At 41.6% G+C, this 24635-nt stretch overlaps 1 protein-coding gene across 2 annotated transcripts in view; it reads right to left on the bottom strand.

Moving 5' to 3' along the window:
- Positions 1-24635, bottom strand: part of COL27A1 (collagen type XXVII alpha 1 chain) — a 592361-nt gene that overhangs the window by 403063 nt on the left and 164663 nt on the right. For both annotated transcript variants that reach the window (XM_089692938.1, XM_089692937.1), the window contains exon 12: positions 22270-22314. In XM_089692938.1, the coding sequence (XP_089549064.1) occupies positions 22270-22314 (45 nt within the window). The remainder of the gene's footprint in view (positions 1-22269; positions 22315-24635) is intronic.

Consider the following 24635-nt stretch of genomic DNA (forward strand, 5'->3'; position numbering starts at 1 on the left):
CTCGGAGGTAAGTGATTACCCAGTCAGCCTTCCAGTCTTGTACGTGAAATGCAAACACAATGCCAGCTGGCTGGATCCAGGTGAACATAATGGTGTAAGAATAAAACATTTCTTTACATTGTGTATATAAAAGATGAAAGCATCAATGATCCAATTCCCTAATGTAGAGTCTGTTAACCCATTTCCTGCTCTTAGAAGAATCTGGCTCTTCAAAAATGATCACCCAGAGAGAGAACATTACTGGCAACCACAAACATGAACCACATTGCAGTTTGGCAATTGAGAATGCACCCTTTACTGAATGTAGACTGATGCACAATAATCCCGAAGTCTCCAAAGCTGCTTCTCTCTTTCCGATTTCGTTTTAACATGAAATCATACATCCATCCCTAATTACAGTATGCTCTGGCATTGAAAGATTCTTGGTGTAGGAATTTCAATTTAAAACAAATGTGGACAATAAACTCTATTACTATATACTTTATTTAAGGTTCCTAACCCCAAAACTTACCTCAAGGGCCTTGTCAGATATCCCATTCATAAGATCATTGAAAACCACTTAGCCTTTCCCCTGGAGTCATCCACTAGCTGCCAGGACAAGCAAGATGATGCTTTTTTGCTAGCAGGCCAGCAAGGGAACAGTTGCATTTATGCACACTATCCACACAGGTAAGGTGCTGCAACCCAATTTACTCTCTCGCAGGCTGTGGTATGGTGCTTCACTGTGCCAGACTAGCAGTCTGCATCTGCTTCTCAATAGATACATGTGAATGAATGTCAGCAACAAGGTGAAAAGTAAATTAAAAATGCTTTATTGAAAACAAGGAGTAAAATGTTCCATAGCATAACCCACGTTAATGCGTTTCAGTCCAGAAAATACCTTACTCATGATGAATAAGGTCTTTTCTGGACTGAAATGCATTAGTGTGGGTCGTGCTATGGAACATTTTACTAGTTTTCAGTACAGAGGATTTAATTTACTTTTCACCTTGTTGCCGAAATTCGTTCACAGGTTGCATTTATGTGGGTGATTTCAGTGCCTGGGTGTGCTGCCAGAAGCAGAATCACCAAACTAGCAGCACACCAATACTTAAAGCAGAGTTCCAGCCGTTTTTGTTTTTATTAAAAAGTCAGCAGATACAAAAACTGTAGCTGCTGACTTTTAATAAACACACACATACCTGTCGCAGAGTTCAGCAATGTTCTCACCCACGCCGTCCCTTCTCCCTTTCACGGGGCCGGCATCAAAACTGTGGGCACCAGGCTGTGACAGCTTGTGTCACAGCCTGGTGCCTGCTGTGCATGCGTGAGTTGCGTGCGCCTCCTAATTGGTCCGGCAGTCTTCTGGGACCTGTGAAACTTCCCACGAGACTGCAGGAGGGAGCCGAACTTCCGGCTCACTTCGCCGCGGCGAACTGATCTGGAAGTGGGAGCGGGTACCTGTCAAAAACAGGTATCCGCTTCCCCCTACCCCCCAAAAGGTGCCAAATATGGCAGTGGAGGGGAAGAGAAGGAAAATAAGCGGAGGTTCTACTTTTGAGTGGAACTCCGCTCTAAAGTGGAGCTAAACTCTAGCAAGGGTGCAGGTGTTACAATGTGCAATTATGTACAGTGTACTTGCACATTATGGCAAACTTACCTGCTAGTTTGACCTCCTCCAGTGCTGACAGGCTTCATGCTCCATGGCCGCCATCTTTGCCTCTGGCACATCTTCTGAACTGCTTCTTGTTATACCATTGACCAGCCACACATGACTAAAACACTTTTACTCCATACCACGTTTTTTTCAGTTTTTAACTTTGAGTTTAGCTTTAAAAAGTAACTACACTTTTGTTTAAAAAAAAAAAAACATTCCCCTCTGGGTGATATAAGTACATTGCAAGGATTTTAACTAACCTTGTTGCAGATTCCTACCTTTTGTTATACTGAAGTAGATGTTTGTTTGTCTGTGTCCATGTGTAGAGGGAATCTGCATGGGAGTAGTTTTATAATAATCAAATCAGCTGCCGCACATGCAGGGCTCTAATGAGGAAAACTGCAGGGTCTGCATCCCTTTAGACGTGATTTCCCATAGGGAGTACCTCACCAAAAATGACATTTTTGTTGCAGGGGATGCCAAAAAGCTGACTTGTATCTTAGTGCAGACTTCTGGGAAAATCAGTAAGCCAATCACACAGGCAGGAAATTACTTTTTCAGGAGACGTTCTCTACACACTCTGTACAGAACAATTACAATATGGGTTCAGTCGCAAATGTAAACGCTGTTTTTTTTTTTGTGCTAATTCTTTTTCTCATGAAAGTGGAATTACCCTTTAACTTTAGTCATCCTCAATACCCTTAATGGGGAACTACAGCCATAACTCTCTGAATAAGGAAGTGTTTTAACTGCTGTCTGGTTGAATTAATGTGTTAGGGAGAGTTTCCCCCATGGCCCATGCAACAAAGGCACATTTTATTGGAGTAGAGTGGGAAAGAGAACCATTTATTTATTTATCTATCATCTTGAGCTTTCACTGGATAGAATCCCCTTCCCTACACCCCCCACTCCCACCTCACACACACACACTCACTCTATGAGGTTCTCAGGACACAAAAGTGAGAAAAAAAAATCTCTCCTGTAGAAGCACAAACCGTGATACAGAGGTTCTCTCACTGACAATGCCTTTATCTTCTTCTATCAAAGTATTCCAGCTGTCTTAAATCAGACCAAATTCAGAGACAGCAGCTTTAGGATGCAGAGTTAGGATGCTGGTCCATAGATGAAGCAGTTGTGTAGATGCTGAACCATGTGTCTATGTTCTAGGCAGAAGGTGCAAGTTTTCTCACACAGATCAGTCTCCCCTGCTGCCTCCTACCTTGTAAGCTGCCAAAAAGTGTTACAATAGTCCAAGCAAGGGATCAGTGGGGGAGGGAGACTGAGGAAATGCTTCTTACTGACTGCATCAAACTGAAGACATCATTCCCCTAAGGAATTACTCCCCTCTTACGTACTATAAACACTTCAATGGAGCGCAAGGATTGTTTGTAATGGTCAAAGATGCAGTCTTATTTTTGGAAATTGATGCTGTGTATGTTGTCACTAGAGATGAGCTTTAGATGAACTCTGCACTCACATAAACAAAGAGGGGGGCTGTTGGTCGGGAATGCCACAACCCATAACTCGATGGAGTCCGCTAGAGATGACTGTGGAGGACACCAAGCTCATCTATAATTGTCCCCATCAGGAATTTATTCATGCAGAATACTTAGAGTGGTTGTAAAGGCTCAAAGTTTTTTTAAAAAAACCTTCTCTGTGCAGCAGCTCCCCCAGCCCCTTCTAATACTCACCTAAGCCCCTTCTCAATCCAGCGATGTGCACTGGAGTCTCGGCTATCCCGGGATTCCCTCTCTTCATTGGCTGAGACAGCAGTGAGAGCCATTGGCTTCCACTGCTGTCAATCACAGCCAGTGAGCCAATAAGCAGGGAGAAGGGGCGGGCCAAGCCATGGCTCCGTGTCTGAATGGACACAAGGAGCAGCAGGTGCCCCAATAGCAATCTGCTTTCTATGGGGACACCAAACAGGAGGGAGGGGCCAGGAGTGCCTGCAGGGGACCTGGAAAGAGGAGGATCTGGGCTGCATTGTGCTAAACCACTACAAAGAGTAGGTAAGTATGATGTGTTTGTTATTTTTTTAAAGAAAATTGAGCCTTTAATATCACTTTAAAGTTACTAGTAGTCTATTTAATACATAAATGGAATTAGTTAACACTCACCCCGACCAGGACAGTTCACTTAACCTTTACAATTAACTCTCAAAATGGCCCAAACACCCTTTAACCTTACAAATAACCCTCAACCTGACCTAAACACTTCATTTAACCCTTATAATTAAGCCTTAACCATAAGGCTGGGAAACACACCACTGCCTTTTAGTCTGATGTGTTCTACATGTCAACGTTTATTAAATTGCACAATAAAATGGAAATGTTGAGGTGCACTGACATGCAAAGCAAAGCACATTGCAACGTGCATTAAAATTCAAGGCAATTCGCTCCAAGATGCATTTTGATGTCTTTTTCATACATTGCAATAGTAATTAAAGTGGTTGTAATGGGCTCAAGGTTTTTTACCTCCGTGCGTTCTATGCATGAAGGTAAAAAACGTTCTGTTTGCAGCAGCTCTCCCAATACTTACCTGAGCTCCATCACGATCCAGAGATGTGCACGAGAGCCTTAGCTCAGCAGAGACTCTCCATCCTCAATGGCTAAAACAGCAGCAGAAGCCATTGGCCCCCTCTGCTGACAATCACAGCCATTGCCACTGATAAGAAGGGGCGAGGCTAACCCACAGCTCTGTGTGTGAATGGACATGCAGAGCAGTGGCTCGGGAGTGAGCCTGCTTGGGTGCCCCCATAGCAAGCTGCTTGCTCTGGGGGCACTTTGCAAGAGGCAGGGGTCAGGAACGCCAGCAGGAGACCCGGGAAAAGGCGTATCGAGGTTGCTCTGTGCAAAACTACTGCATGGAGCAGGTATGACCTTTTTTTATTGCTTTTATTACCACTTTAACAATATGCAAAAAATCCAGCAAAAATCGAACCAAAACGGGAAAGTCTTTTTCCAGCCAAAAGCTGAACGTGTATCTGTAGCCAAAAATATTAAATTATTCCTTGTGCATGTAACACCCATGATAACCCACAAATGCAAGAGTGAATGGGCTCACAGGGGTTGATTTACTAAAACCGGAGTGTGCAAAATCTCTATCCAAAACAAAGGTTTTGATGCGTTATATCCTTTACCGCCATTTCACACTGCAAAAACGCACTCTGGATACATTCCGGATACATTTTTGCTTACAGTTCACACCACACGCAGTTCTGGTGCAGTTTGCCATATTCCAGTATGGTTCTGTGAAGAAAAAATGCAGCATCATCTACTTTTTTTTCTGCATCGAAAACTGACTAGAACTGACTGCACTAGTATGAAATAGGACCATAGGAATACATGGAAAACACTGTGTAAGCATTTTTGAGGTAGGAAAAAAGGGCACTGAACTGCATCTAGTGTGAACTAGACCTTAATCCAATTGTTAAAATATCACCTATAACTTTAAAATATATCCAGTAGTGAAAGATATGTACACTACCCAGACGTGCAATTTTCTTTTATGTTACCAGATACAGATAACCAGATCAGCATTTGGTCAACAGATGATGGAGAGAAATTTACTAGAACCTGCCAATCTGATAAATCCAGAACTAGTGGTAAAGAGAGGAGGCTGTCAGAACAATTAAACCATGCAGTATGCAGTAAAACCTTGCCAAGCATGTGGCAATTTTTAGCCACGAATTTAGTCAACATCACAATTTGGTGAATTCTGAAGTCAGTACTGGGCAAGAAACCAACAGCTTCAATACAGTTTGACTGATCACACCAAAAAGTTAAAAAAATAAAAATCACATACACATGGATATCCACCATTTGGATAACCTGTATTAGGTGAGGTCTTAAAGTGTTACTAAACCCAGAACAGTAAAATCAGTCTGTATATGAAGTAAAGCATGCTCGTTATACTCACTGTGGAACCTAAGGGGTTAATCTTCTGCATTGTGTGAAAAAGCCATTTGAATCGGTCTTCTCTGCTCCTCCTCTTGTTCAAATGTCTACATCTTGTCTCCTGATAGGACACACTGAACCCGTAGCCATTCTGCACATGCTCAGTTTAGTGTGCATGGCTAGAGGTTTTTTTTTTTTTCTTTGGGAGAGTGCATATGATCAGCACAGGGCCAATCAGTGCTGTCCAGACAGGTCAAGGGTGCTGCATCCTCCTAGATCAGAAAGAAAACTCATCCTACAAGCTTTAACCAGTGCTCGGCTGAACACTGATAGAAGTCACAAGACTGCTCTAACTGCTGATGAGAAAAGGTATTTTGTAGTTTATATTTACTAAAATAATTGCACTTCCATGTTCTGTGTACTGCGGGAGACCAGATATAGTGAATGCGGGGTCCAGGGTTTAGTAACACTTTAAATTCTTCTTTCTTGCATGCACAGATAGAACTCATCTCTATGAAAAGTCTCACACCATCCTGTACGTCTACATCCCATCTTCCTGTAACCATCTGATGTGTCAGAGGATTCCTTGAAGACCCATACTGAAAACTGTAACCTAATACACAGTGGCAGGTGGAGTTGCTGGAAAAGTACTAAATGAAGGAGGCCTTGGCACTGGTCTTTTACAAAACTGAATAAATGTTTACAGTGCTGGATTTAGGCACATTAACAGCATAGAGAGCAAGTGTTAAGTAAACCTGCCATGGCAGAAATATGGGGCTGCCGGAACTGACTTTTCGCCGGAACTGACTTCTTTTCCTTACAAATTGCAGGCTCCTTAGCTGTCATGATTATCCTATGGCTTCACTACTAAGGGCTGCATTAACAAGCAGAGATATGGCTTTACCTCTGCAGTGTTAATCAAAGATAGCTCAGAAGAAAGTGCTCTACACTGCAGCCTGAATATTAGGATTGGGCTACACACTAAGATGTAGACTTCGATACTCACCTTACCTGCACCTCCTCCTAGTACCTTCTTTTTCTGCAGCCAGTGCTGAATTCAGCAATGTCGGTGACCCAGTCCCCCTAATCATATGACAGTGCTCAGACCTAACTATTGTTAGCTAGGCCAAAACGCTGTAACAAGGGAACAGCTCACATGTACCCCCCTACCCAGAAGTGCTGGGTATAAGCACAGGATGCAGGGCAGGAAGAAGTTGTGTCTCTTTAAAGCCTAGTACACACGATCAGAAAATCATATGAAAAATATCGCTTTTGAAGTGACTGTACAATAATCTGATTGTTAGTATACAGTTTTCATCCAAAACTATTCGAAAAGGACTGAAAATCTTTTTCGTATGATACCAGATCGTACGATTTCCGTTTAATTAGTATGATATAAACACAATACAATACATCACTTTATTCTGTCATACAAGAATTTTCGTAACTTTAGTAACTTCTTCACTTTCATAGTTCGTCTGGCTGAAAAAAAAAAGACAAAAGTCCATCCAGTTCAACCAAAAAAATGTTATAATCCTATACCCACAGCTGATCCAGAGGAAGGCAAAAAAAACAGCAAAGCATGATTCAATATGCTCGTGCAGTGGAAAAAATTCCTTCCTGATCCCCCGAGAGGCAATAGGATATTCCCTGGATCAACTTTACCTAAAAATGTTAGTATCCAGTTATATTCGGTGTATCTAAGAAAGAATCCAGGCCTATTTTAATGCAATCCACTGAGCTGGCCAGAACCAACTCCTGAGGGAGTCTATTCCACATTTTCACAGCTCTTACTGTGAAGAAACCTTTCCGTGTTTGGAGATTAAATTTCTTTTCCTCCAGACGTAAAGAGTGCCCCCTTGTCCTCTGTGATGACCTCAGGGTGAATAGCTCTACACCGAGTTCACTATATGAACCACTGATGTATTTATACATGTTGATCATATCTCCTCTTAATCTCCTCTTCTCAAGAGAGAATAAATTCAGTTCCTCTAATCTTTCCTCATAGCTGAGCTCCTCCATGCCTCGTATCAGTTTGGTTGCCCTTCTCTGTACTTTCTCCAGTTCCCCAATATTATTTTTGTGAATTGGTGCCCAAAACTGAACTGCATATTCCAGATGAGGTCTTACTAATGATTTGTACCGGGGTAATATGATATCTCTCTCTCTGGAGTCTATACCTCTTTTAATACAAGAGAGGATTTTGCTCGCTTTAGAAGCCGCAGCTTGGCATTGCATGCCATTATTAAGCTTGTGATCTACCAGAACTCCCAGATCCTTCTCCACCATTGATTCCCCCAGTTGTACCCCCCTAGTATGTATGATGCATGCATATTCTTAGCCCCCAAGTGCATAACCTTACATTTATCAACATTAAACTTTGTTTGCCACATAGTTGTCCAATTAAACAGAGCATTGAGGTCGGCTTGTAAATTGGAGACATCCTGCAAGGACGTTATTCCACTGCACAGCTTGGTGTCATCTGCAAAGACAACAGTATTTTTAACCACCTCCCGCCCGCCATATAGTAATAAGACAGACGCAAGGTGGTTCTCTCATTCTGGGAGGACGTCATATGACGTCCTCCAATTCTAACCGCACATGTGCGGCTCCCGGGCGGCGATCAGTGGTGCGCTGTGTCCCTCGGACACAGCGGATCACGATCCTTGGAAAGAGCTGAAGATGTCGGCTCAGTCATGTGATCAGCTGTGTTCAATCACAGCTGATCACATGTAAACAGGGAAATGCCGGTTATTGACATTTCTCTCCTCACGAGCTGTCACGCTGACAGCTCGAGAGGAGAGGAGAGCCGGTAATCGGCATTCCGCGGAGGAGACATGTACACTGATCATCAGAACACTGATGATCAGTGTACCCTGATGATCAGTGTAGCCCCAGCAGTGCCAGCTGTCAGTGCCACGTGCCAGTGCCCATCAGTACCACATATCAGTGCCTACCAGTGCACATCAATGTCACATATCAGTGCCCATCTGAGCTGCCTTTCACTGTCACCCTTCAGTGCCACCTATCAATGCCAATCAATGCCACCTAGGAGTGCTGCCTATCAGTGCCAGTCAGTGCCGCCTAACAGTGCCAGTCAGTGCCGCCTATCAGTGCCAGTCAGTGCCGCCTATCAGTGCTCGTCAGTGATGCCTGTCAATGCCCATCAGTGCCACCTCATCAGTGCCACCTATCAGTGTCCATCAGTGCAGTCTATCAGTGCCCATCACTGCAGCCTCATTAGCGCACATCAGTGAAGGATAAAAATCACTTATTTACAAAATTTTATAACAAAAACTAAGAAAAAAACGTTTTTTTTTTCAAAATTTTCAGTGGTTTTTGGTTTGTTTAAGAAAAAATAAAGAACCCAGAGTTGATTAAATACCACTAAAATAAAGCTCTCTGTCACAAAAAAATTATAAAAATTTCATATGGGTACAGTGTTGCATGACCGCGCAATTTTCATTCAAAGTGCAACAGCGCTGAAAGCTGGAAATTGGCCTGGGCAGGAAGGGGGATATAAGTGCCCTGTAGGCTTGTGGTTAATCTCAGACCCTATATCATTTATAAATATCTTAAAAAGTAAGGGTCCCAACACTGAACTTTGGGGTACACCACTGACAACCCTAGACCATTCAGAGTATGAATCATTAACCATTACTCTCTGAATACGATCTTTTAGCCAGTTTTCTATCCATTTACATAGTGATTTTTCCAAGCCTGTAGACTTTACCTTACACATTAGCCGTGTGTGGGGAACTGTGTCAAACACTTTTACAAAATCCAAGTATACCACGTCCACCGCCACCCCTCTGTCCATGGTTTTGCTCACCCCCTCATAAAAAGAAATCAGATTTGTTTGACAACTTCTGTCTTTCATGAATCCATGCTGTCTGTTGCTTAAAATATTTTTTTTTATATATATTTTTGTTTGAGACAGATAGAGCTTTCTTTTGGTGGTATTTAATCACATCTGGGTTTTTTTATTTTTGCTAAACAAACCAAAAACTGAAAACATTTAAAAAAAAAAAGTTTTTTCTTAGTTTTTGTTATAAAATTTAATAAAGAAGTGATTTTTCTCCTTCACTGATGTGTGCTAATGAGGCTGCAGTGATGGGCACTGATAGGTGGCACTGATGGGCATTGACAGGCATCACTGATGGCCACTGAAAGGCAGCACTCATATATGGCACTGATAGGTGGCACTGATGCGCACTGATAGGTGACACTGAAAGGCAGCTCAGATGGGCACTGATATGTGGCATTGATGTGCACTGGCAGGCACTGATATGTGGCACTGATGGGCACTGGCAGGTGGCATTGATGAGCACTGACAGCTGGCATTGATGGACACGGACAGGTGTCACTGCTGGGGCTACACTGATCATCATGTCCCCTCTGAGGAATGCTGATTACTGGCTCTCCTATCGAGCTGTCAGCGTGACAGCCCGTAAGGAGAGGAATGTCGATAACCGGCATTTCCCTATTTACATGCAATCAGCTGTGATTGGACACAGCTGATCACATCACCGTTCCGACGTCTTCAGATCTTTCCATTGATCAGTGATCCGCTGTATTCGAGGGACACAGCGCACCACTGATCGCCGCTCTGCACTCTCCCGAAGCCCTGCACGCACAGTTAGAGTGGGAGGACGTCATATGACATCCTTCCAGAACAAGAGAACCGCCTTGCACCCGTAATTTCCTTATATGGCGGGCGGGAGGTGGTTAAATATAGACACCACATTGGCCTTACACCAATCCAGTGGTACTATGCCAGTCATTAAGGAGTCCTTAGAAACAATGCCTTTGAAATGACAGAGCTCAATTCTTTAAGGACCCGTGGGTTTATGCCATCCGGTCCAGGTGCTTTATTCACCTTTATTCTGTCTAAATATTTCTGGATCATATCAATTGTGAGCCAATGTGGATCATCTGGGGCTGTGTCAATACCATGCCCATTATGGACAAGAGCTCCCCCATGCTCCTTTGTATACACAGAGCTGAAGAAGGTATTTAATAAATTTGTCTTCTCTAGATTATTTTGTAAAGGGGGAAAATGTCTGTGCATCTTATGGTGCAGCCGGCCCAGTATTCCTCCCGTGTTAGAATACCGAGCCAGCCGCTCGGCTCTACTCTGCAGATCTCCAGTGGTTCTACCTGTTCCTCGGTCCAGCAGTGTCCTTAGTCTTCTCTCCCCGGTGCCGGCATGGGCACCCGTCTGTGAAGCCGCAAGCTGTCACAGCCGGGTGCCCATGCCCACTGCGCATGCGCGAGAAGCGCTGCGCTTTGTGAATGGCCCCGTAATCTTCTGGGACCTGTCACGTGTCCCAGAAGATTTCAGAGAGGGAGGGGAAGGACAACTCCACGAAGGTCTCTGGTCATCTCCTGTGCTATGTCTGCAGTCTCTGGTCATCTCCTGTGCTATGTCTGCAGTCTCTGATCATCTCCTGTGCTATGTCCGCAGTCTCTGGTCATCTCCTGTGCTATGTCCGCAATCTCTGGTCATCTCCTGTACTATGTCCGCAGTCTTTGGTCATTTCCTGTGCTATGTCCGCAGTCTCTGGTCATCTTCTGTACTATTTCCTCAGTCTCTGGTCATCTCTTGTACTGTGTCCGCAGTCTCTGGTCATCTCATGTACTATGTCGGCAGTCTCTGGTTGTCTCCTGTACTTTGTCCGCAGTCTCTGGTCGTCTCCTGTACTATGTCCGCAGTCTCTGGTCGTCTCCTGTACTATGTCCGCAGTCTCTCTTCATCTCCTGCAGTATGTCTGCAGTCTCTGCTCATCTCCTGTACTGTATCCACAGTCTCTGGTCATCTCCTGTACTGTGTCTGCAGTCTCTGGTCATCTCCTGTACTGTGTGTGCAGTCTATTGGTTCAGAATATTTTTTTCCTGTTTTTCTCCTCTAAAATCTAGGTGCGTCTTATGGTCAGGTGCGTCTTGTAGAGTGAAAAATACAGTACTTGGACCAGACCTTTTTACTATTAATATATTTGAAGAATTTTTGGGTGGTCATCTCCTGTAGTATGTCCACAGTTTCTGGTCATCTCCTGTACGGTGTCTGCAGTCTCTGGTCATCTCCTGTACTGTGTCCGCAGTCTCTGGTCATCTCCTGTACTGTGTCCGCAGTCTCTGGTCATCTCCTGTACTGTGTCCGCAGTCTCTGGTCATCTCCTGTACGGTGTCCGCAGTCTCTGGTAATCCCCTGTACTGTGTCCACAGTCTCTGGTCATCTCCTGTACTGTGTCCGCAGTCTCTGGTCATCTCCTGTACTGTGTCCGCAGTCTCTGGTCATCTCCTGTACTATGTCCGCAGTCTCTGGTCATCTCCTGTACTGTCTGCAGTCTCTGGTCATCTCCTGTACGGTGTCCGCAGTCTCTGGTCATCTCCTGTACGGTGTCCGCAGTCTCTGGTAATCCCCTGTACTATGTCCGCAGTCTCTGGTCATCTCCTGTACTGTGTCCGCAGTCTCTGGTCATCTCCTGCACTGTGTCCGCAGTCTCTGGTCATCTCCTGCACTGTCTGCAGTCTCTGGTCATCTCCTGTACTATGTCTGCAGTCCATTGGTTCAGAATATTTTTTTTTCCTGTTTTCCTCCTCTAAAATCTAGGTGCGTCTTATGGTCAGGTGCGTCTTGTGGAGCGAAAAATACAGTACTTGGACCGGACCTTTTTACTATTAATATATTTGAAGAATTTTTGGGTGTTTGTCCTGCTATCTTTTGCAATCTGTTTTCAATTTTTGCATCCTTGATTTCCTTTTTGCATATTCTGTTATATCCTTTGTAATGTTTATTCCTCATTTTTATATTTAATAAAAGCTCTTTTCTTATTATCTATAGCTTTTTAAACTTTGGCAGTAAGCCACATAGGTTTGATTTAAACTTGTTGCCCATAAGAATATATTTTGAAGTGTGTTCAGTCTTTTTGAAGAACTCCCATGTCTGTGTTGTGTTCATCAATGCCAATATTCCCTCCCAGTCTTAGTCTTGGAGAGCAGTTCTCAGCCTTGGAAAATTTGCTCTCTTAAAGTTGAGCTAACAGTAAATGAAATCACGTTATTTTGATATGATACTAGCATGCAAAAAAAACAAAACAAAAAAAAACCCGGACGATTCTCATTGTGTATATGGGGCCCTAATACTATATAAGATTGGATAGAATGTACCTGGAATCTAACATAAAGCATAACATTTTCAGAGCTTTCAAGAGTTAATGGATGTGAGATTTTAATTTCTACTGTAAATTTGGAGATATATAATAATATGTCTAAGGCCTATGCACTGCCAATAGATACTTCAATGTTTGTATGTCTTCCTCTAAGTTACAAAGGAATTCACCCAGATGACGAGAACAGCTTGTTCATTGCAAGTAACAATGTTCAGCCAGACCAGCAATCCTGGGCTGTCCAGTGGTTGGGACTAGACAAAGATAGTGGAGTACAGCTGCTTAGCTGTCAGGCACTCCTCTACACAGCTCCTGCTAGAGTTACAAATGAGTCATTAAATTCCCATATAGGATACATTTGAAAAATGGCTCATCTCAGATGAATGAAGCCATCATTTACGCAACACATAAAGACGGAGTCTCTTCAACTGCAAAATTAACTGGAAAAGCTGCATTTCCAAAAGACACACACAGAGGGAGTAGCTGAGCATTACCTAGTGAACTGAGATGGCTTGAAAAAGTAGAGGAATGTTTGTGTTGCCCTAAAGTGTAACTATGGCCAAAATCAAAAATTGTATATCTCATGTGGTCTTGTAGTAGGCCAACAGAGAAGTTTTTGGGTCCCCTGTGTAACAATTTTATACCCTGTTAATCCTGCCAGTAAGGCTCCATGTACACGGGACACTTTTGAACGATGGAAACTGACTGCTGGAAATCATAGGTTAAAAAACGTCTGTTTAGCCGTGTTTATGCGTGTTTATAAACGTTTGCGTTTAGAAGCGTTTTTTAAAGATAACCACAGGAGACCTTCCAAAATGCCCAGAATGCACTGAAAAACAGTAAAAAATTAACTATTTCAGACATTTTGAGAGAAATAGAGAGAGCAGAAGCAGAAAGAGCTGTATTTGTTGAGATTATGTCTTTTTTTTTTTTTGTGGTGTTAGGATGTGTTCCAGCTCATTTCTGTGCAGAAATTATAGCAGCAGTGCCTAACATATTTTCTTTCATGCAAAACCTCAAAGTATGGTGTACCAGGTCCATTTGAGTACCAGGAAAACACTTTTCATGCATTTTTCATGATGAAAAAAAGGCTCTGGACATCATCTGGAAATGTAAGAGTTAAAAAAATGTTCCAAACGCAAATGCTTATAAATGCGGTTAGTCGCGTTTACAAGCGTTTGAAATGCTGATAAAATCTACTCCTGAACGCAAATTTGGTGCGTTCAAAAAAACGACTGTAAACTCAACTGCCTGTAAATGACATAGTATACATAGGAAAACATTAGGGAGAGTTCAGGGGCTGCTGAAAAAAAAAAACGCAGTAAAGCTCCTAAACGAGAGTTTATCAGCTACAGTATACATGCAACCTAAGTCTGTTATTTTTTTTTTCTACCCTGTAATAGGGTGAAAACTGTTCGTTATGCAAAGAAATCTCATAGCATTATTGTTACTCTGTGCACAGGTAGACTTAAGCCTGGAGCACACTATGAGAATGATCATCTTTTTTTTTTTCCCATGCTAGTCTTATATCGAAAACTAATAGGTTACTAGAGTTACAAAAATTCTAGTAAGACAGAATACAACTTCCCGCAAAATATAATATTGCATTCTTCTGTTTCCAAGCATGCAGGGTCTTGGTTACTTGGTTTTTTTTGCTTTACACAGAAAAATACTGTAATAAAAAATTAAAATAGTTTGTTCTGTTATCTTACGAGAAAAAATTTCATGCTTGTCCCCTCAGATAATTTTACATGAACTGTCATGCTTGTTTAGCGGATGCATGTATTCGGCACAGGGCCAATCAGCACTGTCCATACAGACAGATGGTTAGGGCTCATGCAGCCTCATAGGACAGTCAGAGTAGAATGAAAACTCCTCCTACAAGCTTTAACCAGTGCTCGGCCAGACACTGATAGCAGTATTTAATATTTAGTATGAACTTATATAATTTATTTTAATATTTAGTATTTACTAAAATAATAGCATTTCCATGTTATGTGTACTGTGGGAGAACAGATATAGCAAATGCAGGGTCCTGGGTTTAGTAACACCTTAACACTTTTCAAGCAGTTACAGCAATAGAGTGACCACTATGATGTGGAGAGATTTGATAGCTTTGGCACCAATACTTCAAGCACTTGAAAGTAGGTAAGGTCTTTTAGGGATTAATTTATTGCTGGGGATTGGGTTAATGCAATCCAGTACTTTGCCTTAGCGCTGGAAGTTTCTCCTATGGGTGAACCTTATTCATAGTGGCCTCTTGAAACCCAGCAGAGCACAGCTCACCCAAAGATATGAATGGGCAACAGCGCATAATGGAAGTAAGAAGAGGACCTGGCAAAGACATTTTTCAAGCAATGGCTATGTGGCCCCAGGCAGGGCCAAACAGTGAAATGTGGAAGAAGGTAACTATTTTATACAACATGCTGTAATCATGGGGGTGAGCGTGCTAAACAAAGAACAACTGTTCAAATGGTCCAGCTATCCTTTGAAATCTGAATCTGTTTGGTATCTGTGGGTAACCGTTTTTGGGGGGGGTTTTCGGCAGTTAATAAATGGGTCTACTGGTAGGACCTAGATGTCAAAATGTCTGTGGTAAGCAGTGGAAGAATTACCGGGAAGATCTGATTTCCTCCTACAGGCAACAAAAACTGTACTTCCACCTGGCACTTTGACAAAATAAAAACCCTATTTAATCCCCGGTAGTCTGCCCATGGAACCAAGCATGCTGCTCAGCCTCGGTTCTATAGGTATAGGTTTCAAAGCTTACATCCTTCCAGGTTATGTTTAATGACCGTGCCATGATTCATAGCTTCCAACTGTCCCTAATTTAGAGGGGCTACTCTTTTTAAAGCAGATCCCTCTGCTTCTGATTCCCAATATAAAAGGGAAGTAGAGCTGATAAAAACCACAGTGGATTTAAATGATCATTCTTATATTTTACATGACCTGTGTTGTGGTAAAGCGTCTGTCCAATGCCTAAATATTCTGTTCTTTTTCCTTTCTCAGAAGGTTGGGGGTTCTGATGTTTTACTATTTAAAAATAAAGAATTCTTTTTATACACAACAAATAATGGGCAGGACTCATCATCCATAAAATGTAAAAGTTATGAAAACACGCTTCGATGCATTTACGATGCAATGCTTTCACAACAGGATTCCTGCCATAAAAGCACTGGCACCAAAGACATATTTGCCTAACAATACTGCCCCTGTCTTGATTACTGAGGTTCAGAGCCTGGATATTTTATATTTATATTAGGTCATGGACAGACCTGGCTTAAACCCAGAGCATGAAGTTATGGTCCCTCATGAGCTTTTTCTGCATGTTTTACATTTTCTGGCAGCTGTTCAGCAAGTTATGGATCCTGCAAATGCTGTCTGGAAAAGAAAGCAATAAAAAGACCAGCAATCAGGGTCAAAGGATGGTGTAGTAATCCTTAACGTGTATGTCTGGGCCAAAACAAATAAATAAACCTATTCAGTACATTTCTGCAATACATGCACATTTACCCATGTTTTGTCTCTTTAGAAATGCTGCAAGAAAAAAATAAACTACTTGTTGAATGTCAGAAATCCAGTGAGATCTTAACTTCCTGCAGTGAGCTGACAATGTTGCCTCTGCTGCACTGTAATTCCAAGCTGTTGAGTGGTCAGCGCTCAGCACAGAGTTCTTGTCTGCTGGACTACAGAACATCTCTCCATTACGTTATAGAAATAGGAAGAGGGTGAGGTGTTCCATAGCCCAGTCAAGAAGGATTTCAGTACCGCAGAGGTAGTGTTGTTCTACAGAAAAAGTGAGCTTACTAGCTTTCTGGCAGGATCAACCAGTACCTTTCTGTACTTGCAGCATTTCTACAGAGACAAATGTGAGGGAAGATGCATGTATTGTAGAGATGTACTTGTGATTGTGTTTTAAACTTGCCCTGACCTATACTTTAATTTATCTAACTTAGCAGTCAGTTTTAGAATATCTTGGTGAAGCCTAGAACAGTAAATCTACAACAAAAACAGCAACGAATATGTATTAATGTTTGCAAAAATATTACTTGCAATGTTACCTGGAGGGGGTGTTTCTCAACCAAAAGGGGGGATATAAGGGAACTTCCCTTACTGATGTGTTTTTAAATTCAGGACAAAGTGACAATTTCTTTTGTAAGAACTACCTTCCTTCCCCCCATTATACTCCAATTCTCTGTAAATAGCCAGTGGTCCTGTCACATGAGGAAGGGAAGTCATTCATTCTGAGTAAGTCAAGGTATGAACTTAAGACATAGTAAGCCAAGACAGGGTTTGGACTCCCATCTCAAACAGAAGAATGGGTTGTTCTTTTAAGAGAACCTTGCTCTAAATGGGGCAACATGGTGAAGTCTCTATATGGGCATATGCACTAAGACTATCATTGTTATCCTTTCTTCCCTATCTGGTGGGTCCCTAGCCTGGAACAAGTATGTGTATATAATCTAACAAGTGAATATTTACTTGGGACCAGTGACTCACTAAACAGTAAGGACAGGATAAAGATGACAGCACAAAACTATGCACTTCAACGTTTAGGCAGCAAAGGCAGCTCCCATATGTCTATCCTAACTTATTCCACTTACGATATACTACAGATATCGGTCTATAAGGAATTTGGCTTTTAGTAGCCTGACATGAATAATTACGCAACAATTTTTAAGTTTTTCCAAGTTTTTTCATGAGGAGTTTACTAAAAGTTGTCTACAACGAAAGCCCAACATGCTCAATACGTAACGATTACGTAATCCAGTTGAAAACCTTCCTACGGTGAAGACGCACTTCATTTATGAAGGTTTTGAAACAAATTCCCCATGGAAAGCTTTTCCTCTAGTGCGGGGGGAATATTTACTGAACCACATGGTCTTTATCTACCATCAGTCTTCTAGGTTTCTATAATATGGGATGATGCAATGGACACTACTAGAATGGTTGGAGCTCACAGTCGTTAATGCTACAATGTACAATCAGTAGCAATCAGATTCTTAGCTTCATATGAGTCACAAAAAAATTAGCACTCTAAATGTGCCCATAATATGACATTATCATAACCCAACTGGGGTGGCCCTATTAAAAAGTCTTAGAGCAGCTTCTCCCACCTAGGGTTCCTCCAGAGGTTGCTAGGAGTTCCTGGGGAAATTAAAGCGATACTAAATGCAGAAAAAGAGAATTCTATCATTGTGGCTATCAAACAAATCAGAATTCAATATAAGTTTGATGCAAAGATAGACTTCAAGATGTACTGTGAACGCCTGGCATGAAAAAAAGATAAAAATCAGTCCAACCCAAAGCAATAAACTTTGCATAAACAATGGTATCCATGTAAGCATACTATTTCATTGACTGGTAACCTATGAAAAGAGGAAGCAGCATAATTATTTGCAATAACATACAAGAAATAATAAAACTTTAAAGCAGGTTTTTCTCAACTATTCTACTTCAGTTTAGTGATTTTACAGATGGTATGTGGATAATGCAGATGTAATAACATAAGAGTACTGGATGTTTTTTCAGTTTAACTAGAGCTATTAGAAGTAATTTATTATTTCAATAAATGGCTTTGATTCTCATCCAGGAAAAAAAAACAGATAACCTTTTTCTGTCCAGCTATCAACTTGCAGCTTTGCAAGGCATGCTGGGAAATGCACACTGCTTACTAACTCGCTGGCATCAAGCAAAAATCTTGAAGAAATTAAAAGTTTTGCCCATAGCTACATAAATCTAGCTGTCAATTGACAATGCAGGTTATGAAATTGTATATTATTAAAATAAAATATACAACTGCGAGCATCTTACAGCAATAATAACTATTGTAGATATTAGAAAGGTACTGACACATGATGCATTTTTTTTTCTTAGCTTACCAGCAAATATGTAAATGCTCTGGGCATGTAGCTCTGTGTGCCAAGTAGCCTCAGGAAAACTACAACCTATCAGCCACCAGAATCCTTATATGTAAGAGAGCCATTTGATGGTTATTAACATCTGAAGGTACCCTTGGACATCCTGGCTATTGCCTGGGGTTGGTTCAATAAACCCTTCTGGGAGCAAAGGTCATTAGAGCTTATATAACCAGAAAAAATCCAGCAGCAACTTAACTAGAACTGTGACTAATCTGTCAGGTTGACTGCAGGGTCTGAGAACAAGAGGAGCACACTGGTGTGGATTGCTTGTTTTTTGCTGCAACATTAATGAATGACCTACAAGAAACGTGTTGTGCCAGAGAATTTAAAAGCATATTGGTGTCAATGTGTTTAAATCAGGTACCCAATCATATGCAGGGGAATTTAAAAAATAGGAATGGCCATTGCGACCGTTGGATCAATAGAATACAGCTTCGCTGCAGTAAGTAAATCAACAAACATTCTACTCATTTTGTAAACGAACCCTGTGGAATCAAACAAGTGAGCTACAAACAGGCTATCACATTATCTCAACATAAGTCTGACTTAAAAATGATGATGCAAAAGGTTGTTACAAGTTTTTAAGTCATTTGTTCTAATAGACATCACAGTACAGGAGTAATGTGAATGCACCTTTAAAGCCTATGTCCAGCCAAAAAAATTTTTTTCCTGCTTTTGGATAGAGTTACGACAATTTCAAATTTTTGTCATGTTTTTATTTCCGTCTATGACCCCCATAGGTGGGATCCTCCCCGCTCTATCCAAAATAAAATAAAAGCTTTTGGCTGGAGTTTAAATATTCTTTGGACTGCTGCTGGCTAACAGTGAACCACACCTGCAATCTTCTACTGGCATGATATGTCTGAGGATTTTGGCTGCTTTGAGTGTTGTGGTTTCAGTGTAACAACTTGACAATCATGTTATGTGAATAAGGTCAGTTTAGAGGCAACCTGACCTTGACTAAAACATTTTAAGGTAATATCAGCACTGTGGAGCAGATGCCTTACCAGTATTTACCTATGTTAGGTCTTCAAAATTGATCTCTGTAGTCCATTTAGATCCACAAATGAAAAGACATGTGAAGCATATTAAAGTGATTCATATCTAAAAACTAAATTAGACTCATTGTACCACTCCAACTAAATGATATAGGTAAATGGTAATGGAGGCCTAAAAATCCCTTTCTACCAGAAAACAGGACCCTCGATTTCCTCTGGTAGGTCAGTAAGTAATCAATACCATGGCACTGGTCATGAGGTCTGAGGATGCTTTGGGAAAGCCAACCAGTTGGTGGACCTTCTAAGTAGTGATGCTCCTTGTCAGCAGACACTATTTGGCTGGCAGCCTCAGGGGACTCCATGGTTCGGTTTTCTTTGGAAGAGGTTCATTTTCAGACCATCAATTTTCATGTACATATAGGAGGAGTATTACTAAAATTGATTCACATAGAATCTGGTGCAGGTGTGCATAGTAACCAATCAGCCTCCAGGTTTTATTGTCAAAGTGTAAAGGGTAATTTTACCTTCAGGAACATGTAACATGTTCCCACTCCTGCAGTCGCTCAGCGGTCTGCTGCTCTGTGTGACAGCAGTAAGGGGAGAAGTTCCCGTACCAGCTGTCACTTCTTGAAGAGTGCAGCCGTGCGGTGCTCTACCCACACGGCCGTGTCATTCATTCACAGAGTTCTGCGAATTAATAAACTACAGGTACCAACATCTTTTGCGGCTGTCAGCTTGTAGTTCTCAACTAACTACCACTGCACAGTTGAGCGCTCTAGTAGCTCATTGATTCTTCTCAGTGTGTAACTGTTACACTGACAGTCTGCAGGAGCCCTGCATGGCACCACAGATCTGCTGATCACTGAAGCAAAGCACATTTTTTTACCTGCAAAAAATGTGCATTTATTATTTTTTTTAAAGGTGAACTTATCCTTTAATTGAACGAGCTGAAGTTAAAAGTTGACTGGTTACTATGCACAGCTGCACCAGATTCTGTGTGCACCAGTTTTAGTAAATCTCCCCCATAATGTTCAAACACAAACAGTAAAACATCTGAGTACGCATAAATTAAACTAAAGATAAGGAAAGTAGTCAGACTGATCACAGCCATTAACTGTATGCCTGCTTTTATCTAATCTAGTAGAAAGTAGAAAGATGACAGCCAAGACCTGCTATTTGATTTAGGCAACACTATTTTGTTTTTTTTTTGGGGGGGGGGTTGTTTTTACATGATACCTGTGGTGTTTCACTTTATGCATGCACAAACATATATTTTAGGGTATTTATTAAAAGCAAAATGTGTACTGTGAGACCTGCCAATCACGCAACTGATGAGTGCTGAGCTTATCTGTGAGATGAGCGCCTTTGAGTTGCTCAGCCCCAATCAGTCCTAGCATACTAGCAGAATTCTCCTGTATCCTATGTAGAAAGCATCCAATAATTTATTACGTTACTGGCTGTATGATATTGGGCTTAAAATGGCTGTAAACCTTTACATATACCCAGTGAAGTGACTAGCTTCAGGTGAGACGAAGAGGAAACAAATCCTCCTACATATGTTGTACCTATTTATTTTCAGCCCTCTCTTCTATACATCCATTCAAAGTGCAGAATTTATATAGCTTGTCTAAACTTTCAGAAAGCAGGGGGCGTGGAGCTGAAGTTATACTCTGCAGATCTCAGTGAGGAGAGCTATTTGGAAGAAGGGGATACACCCCACTCACACAGCACAAAGGAACAGAGCGGAGGCTGTCCACTAGAGGCTTTGTGCTGGAGATGCCTCCCCTCTCACCTTTTTACCTCTTGGTGTCAGGAAAACTTTTTAGAAGTGACTCATAAGATAGCAGAGGAAATGAGGCAGCAGACAGAAATGAAACTTAGTGCTCTTGATTGAGAGAAGTACAGACTATAGAGGTATATGATTTGTTCATATTTCATGTTAGAGGTTTACAGCCACTTTAAAGAAAACCTGCAATGAGAGAAATATGGAAGCGGTCATTGCTGACCTCCTCAAAGTCCAAGCTACCTGGTTGTTTTTTAATCCCTATTTTGCTGGGACAAAAGCATTATGCTCACTTTATTGCCCCCTGCCAGCCGGACTTACTCATCATTCTGTTGGTCTATTCAGAGGTTGAATAGAAACACCTGGTACTCTCAGCTTAAAGAAGCATGCATCTTGCTCCCCCTTTTCATGTGACAGCACTGGTGCTTGGTGATTGGCCCAGCACTGTCACATGGAGATAGGAAGAGAGACCTCAGCCCTGTGTAAGAACCAATTAGAACTTTTAACAGCTTACACAGGGCTGCCTATTCTCACTCCTGGCAGCTGAATGTAGTGGCATGGAAGCAAAGAAAAGGTGGACATGCCACTAAGCAGTTAATATTTTCAGTAGGAACTATCAGCTATGGCAATCTTCAGATGTTTCTCAAAGAAGGTTTCCTTTAAAAAAAATAAATATACTGAAGTTCAATATGTCCCATGGCTAGTGCTTGCTTACTATGGAACTGTGAACAGACTACCTTGCAGTTGAAACCATAGAATATGGAAATTTACTACACATAGTGAAATGCTACAATTACAGTGAGCTTTAGGGACTGTTTCCTGTTTCATTACACTAGGACTGCAAAGTAGACAAGGAAAAACTTTACCGGCCTACCCATCGTGCCCCTCTTCCCGGGAACTCCAGGCAAACCCTGTGTGGAAACAAAAGCAGAAGGCTTGGGTTACAAGATGACAAAGGATCCTATGTGCAGAGCAAACGTGGAAGAAGCCTAGAAAGAAAAACACAAAGAAGGCTGTACTTCCACCTCCACATAAAAGGTGCTGAGAGAAGGGACAGCGCCATCATTTCACCAGGCTTAGCCTGCATTATGCTCTGCATCACAGAAAATATGCATTTAATGATAGGGATTAGGAAGACCAACACTAACAACTAAATCTTTTCAATGACTGATAAATGGAAAATTCCCCATTATGCCAGGACTCAGATTAAAGTAGTAGTAAACCTAAACCTAATACACAACTAAGTTTATATTATTAACCAAGTAGGAACATTTATACATACACAGAAAAGAATTTCCAGTGAGAATCAGACGTTAGAATACTTGAATCTGAACTCCAGGCATAACAAACATAATTTAAAGTTTAAATAAGGAAATTGTGAGGGGTTAGGGTTTTTTTCTGCTTTCTGTGCCCCCATTGGAGTGCACTTAAACCTAAAATTGATCCTGCAGTAGGCAGCTCTATTGAAAGCAATAGGAAGCTGTTGGCTCCTGCAGCTAATTGTGGCCACTTGAATGCAATCAGTTATGCAGCATCACATGTGAGTGATCAGCTTTGGACACAGACTGATGTAGTAAATGAAACCAGCGCCACGGAAAATATATATAAAGATCAATAAGCTGCAAAACCTAACCTATAAAAATATATATAGGGTGACCAAAGTATAAAAAACAGGTTGCGCTTAAATGTGAGCCAATATGTATCAAACCAATAATAAGTATCCAAATATGCATCAAATAAATAAAAATCAGTAAGAAAAAAAAAAATATTTAGTCCAAAAAATGAATGTTCAATAATGTCCAAAACCTAATATCACCAAGTGAATCCACCACCAAAATCGGTTAGATAAAACTCACCAGAGCAATATGCTGATATGTGATACACCAGCATAAAGCGCTTTTTGCTCTGGGAGCAGTAATCGGTATGATGACAGCAATGATGGGAATTTTGCAGGATGAGCTCCAAGGAGTAATAATCTGCAGAACTGAAAATCCACTTCAAAGCTAACGAATATCCTCAATAGGAGATGTTCAGATCGCCACTCAGAAGAGAAGAGGACAAACTCATGGTGCAGTATGTAATAAAAACATTGTATCTTTTAATAAAAAAACTCACTCACAAACATGGTGTCCAGACTGACACCAGTATGAACAACGTGTATGCAAACAAATGAGACCAGCTGAGCTTGCAAATGTGCCGTGCAAGCGGACCAGGAACGGGCTGACATCACATCGAAAAGCTCCTCCCTACGCGTTTCGGCATCGACGTCCTCACGGAGCAGAGGACGTCGACGAAACGCGTAGGACGAAGCTTTTCGATGTGATGTCAGCACGTTCCTGGTCCGCTTGCACGGCACATTTGCAAGCTCAGCTGGTCTCATTTGTTTGCATACACGTTGTTCATACTGGTGTCAGTCTGGACACCATGTTTGTGAGTGAGTTTTTTTATTAAAAGATACAATGTTTTTATTACATACTGCACCATGAGTTTGTCCTCTTCTCTTCTGAGTGGCGATCTGAACATCTCCTATTGAGGATATTCGTTAGCTTTGAAGTGGATTTTCAGTTCTGCAGATTATTACTCCTTGGAGCTCATCCTGCAAAATTCCCATCATTGCTGTCATCATACCGATTACTGCTCCCAGAGCAAAAAGCGCTTTATGCTGGTGTATCACATATCAGCATATTGCTCTGGTGAGTTTTATCTAACCGATTTTGGTGGTGGATTCACTTGGTGATATTAGGTTTTGGACATTATTGAACATTCATTTTTTGGACTAAATATTTTTTTTTTTGTTCTCACTGATTATTATTTATTTGATGCATATTTGGATACTTATTATTGGTTTGATACATATTGGCTCACATTTAAGCGCAACCTGTTTTTTATACTTTGGACACAGACTGCCAGGCTAGTCACTTGCATGAGAGATTACACACGAGTGGCCTCGATTAGCTACAGGAGTTGGCAGTCTCCCGTTGCTTTCAATGGGGCTGCCTCCCACAGATAATCGCTGGAACCCATTTTGGGGTTCTCACATCTAATTGGATTGCAGACACCTGTGAATGCACCCTTAGACCCCTTTCACATGGATCTGTCTGCTGAGCACAGCGGGTGGATGACAGGTCCATGTCCGCTCGGTTTCTGCAGAGCAGACAGCCTGCTATGCTCTATATTGGCCCCTGATCCAATCCACCTAGACAGAGGGGAACAGATGTCCTTCCATTTTTTT

This window comes from Staurois parvus, unplaced genomic scaffold (genome assembly GCF_062004578.1).
Source record: "Staurois parvus isolate SC_StPar_1 unplaced genomic scaffold, SC_StPar_1.0 ptg000608l, whole genome shotgun sequence".
NCBI classification, from domain to species: domain Eukaryota; kingdom Metazoa; phylum Chordata; class Amphibia; order Anura; family Ranidae; genus Staurois; species Staurois parvus.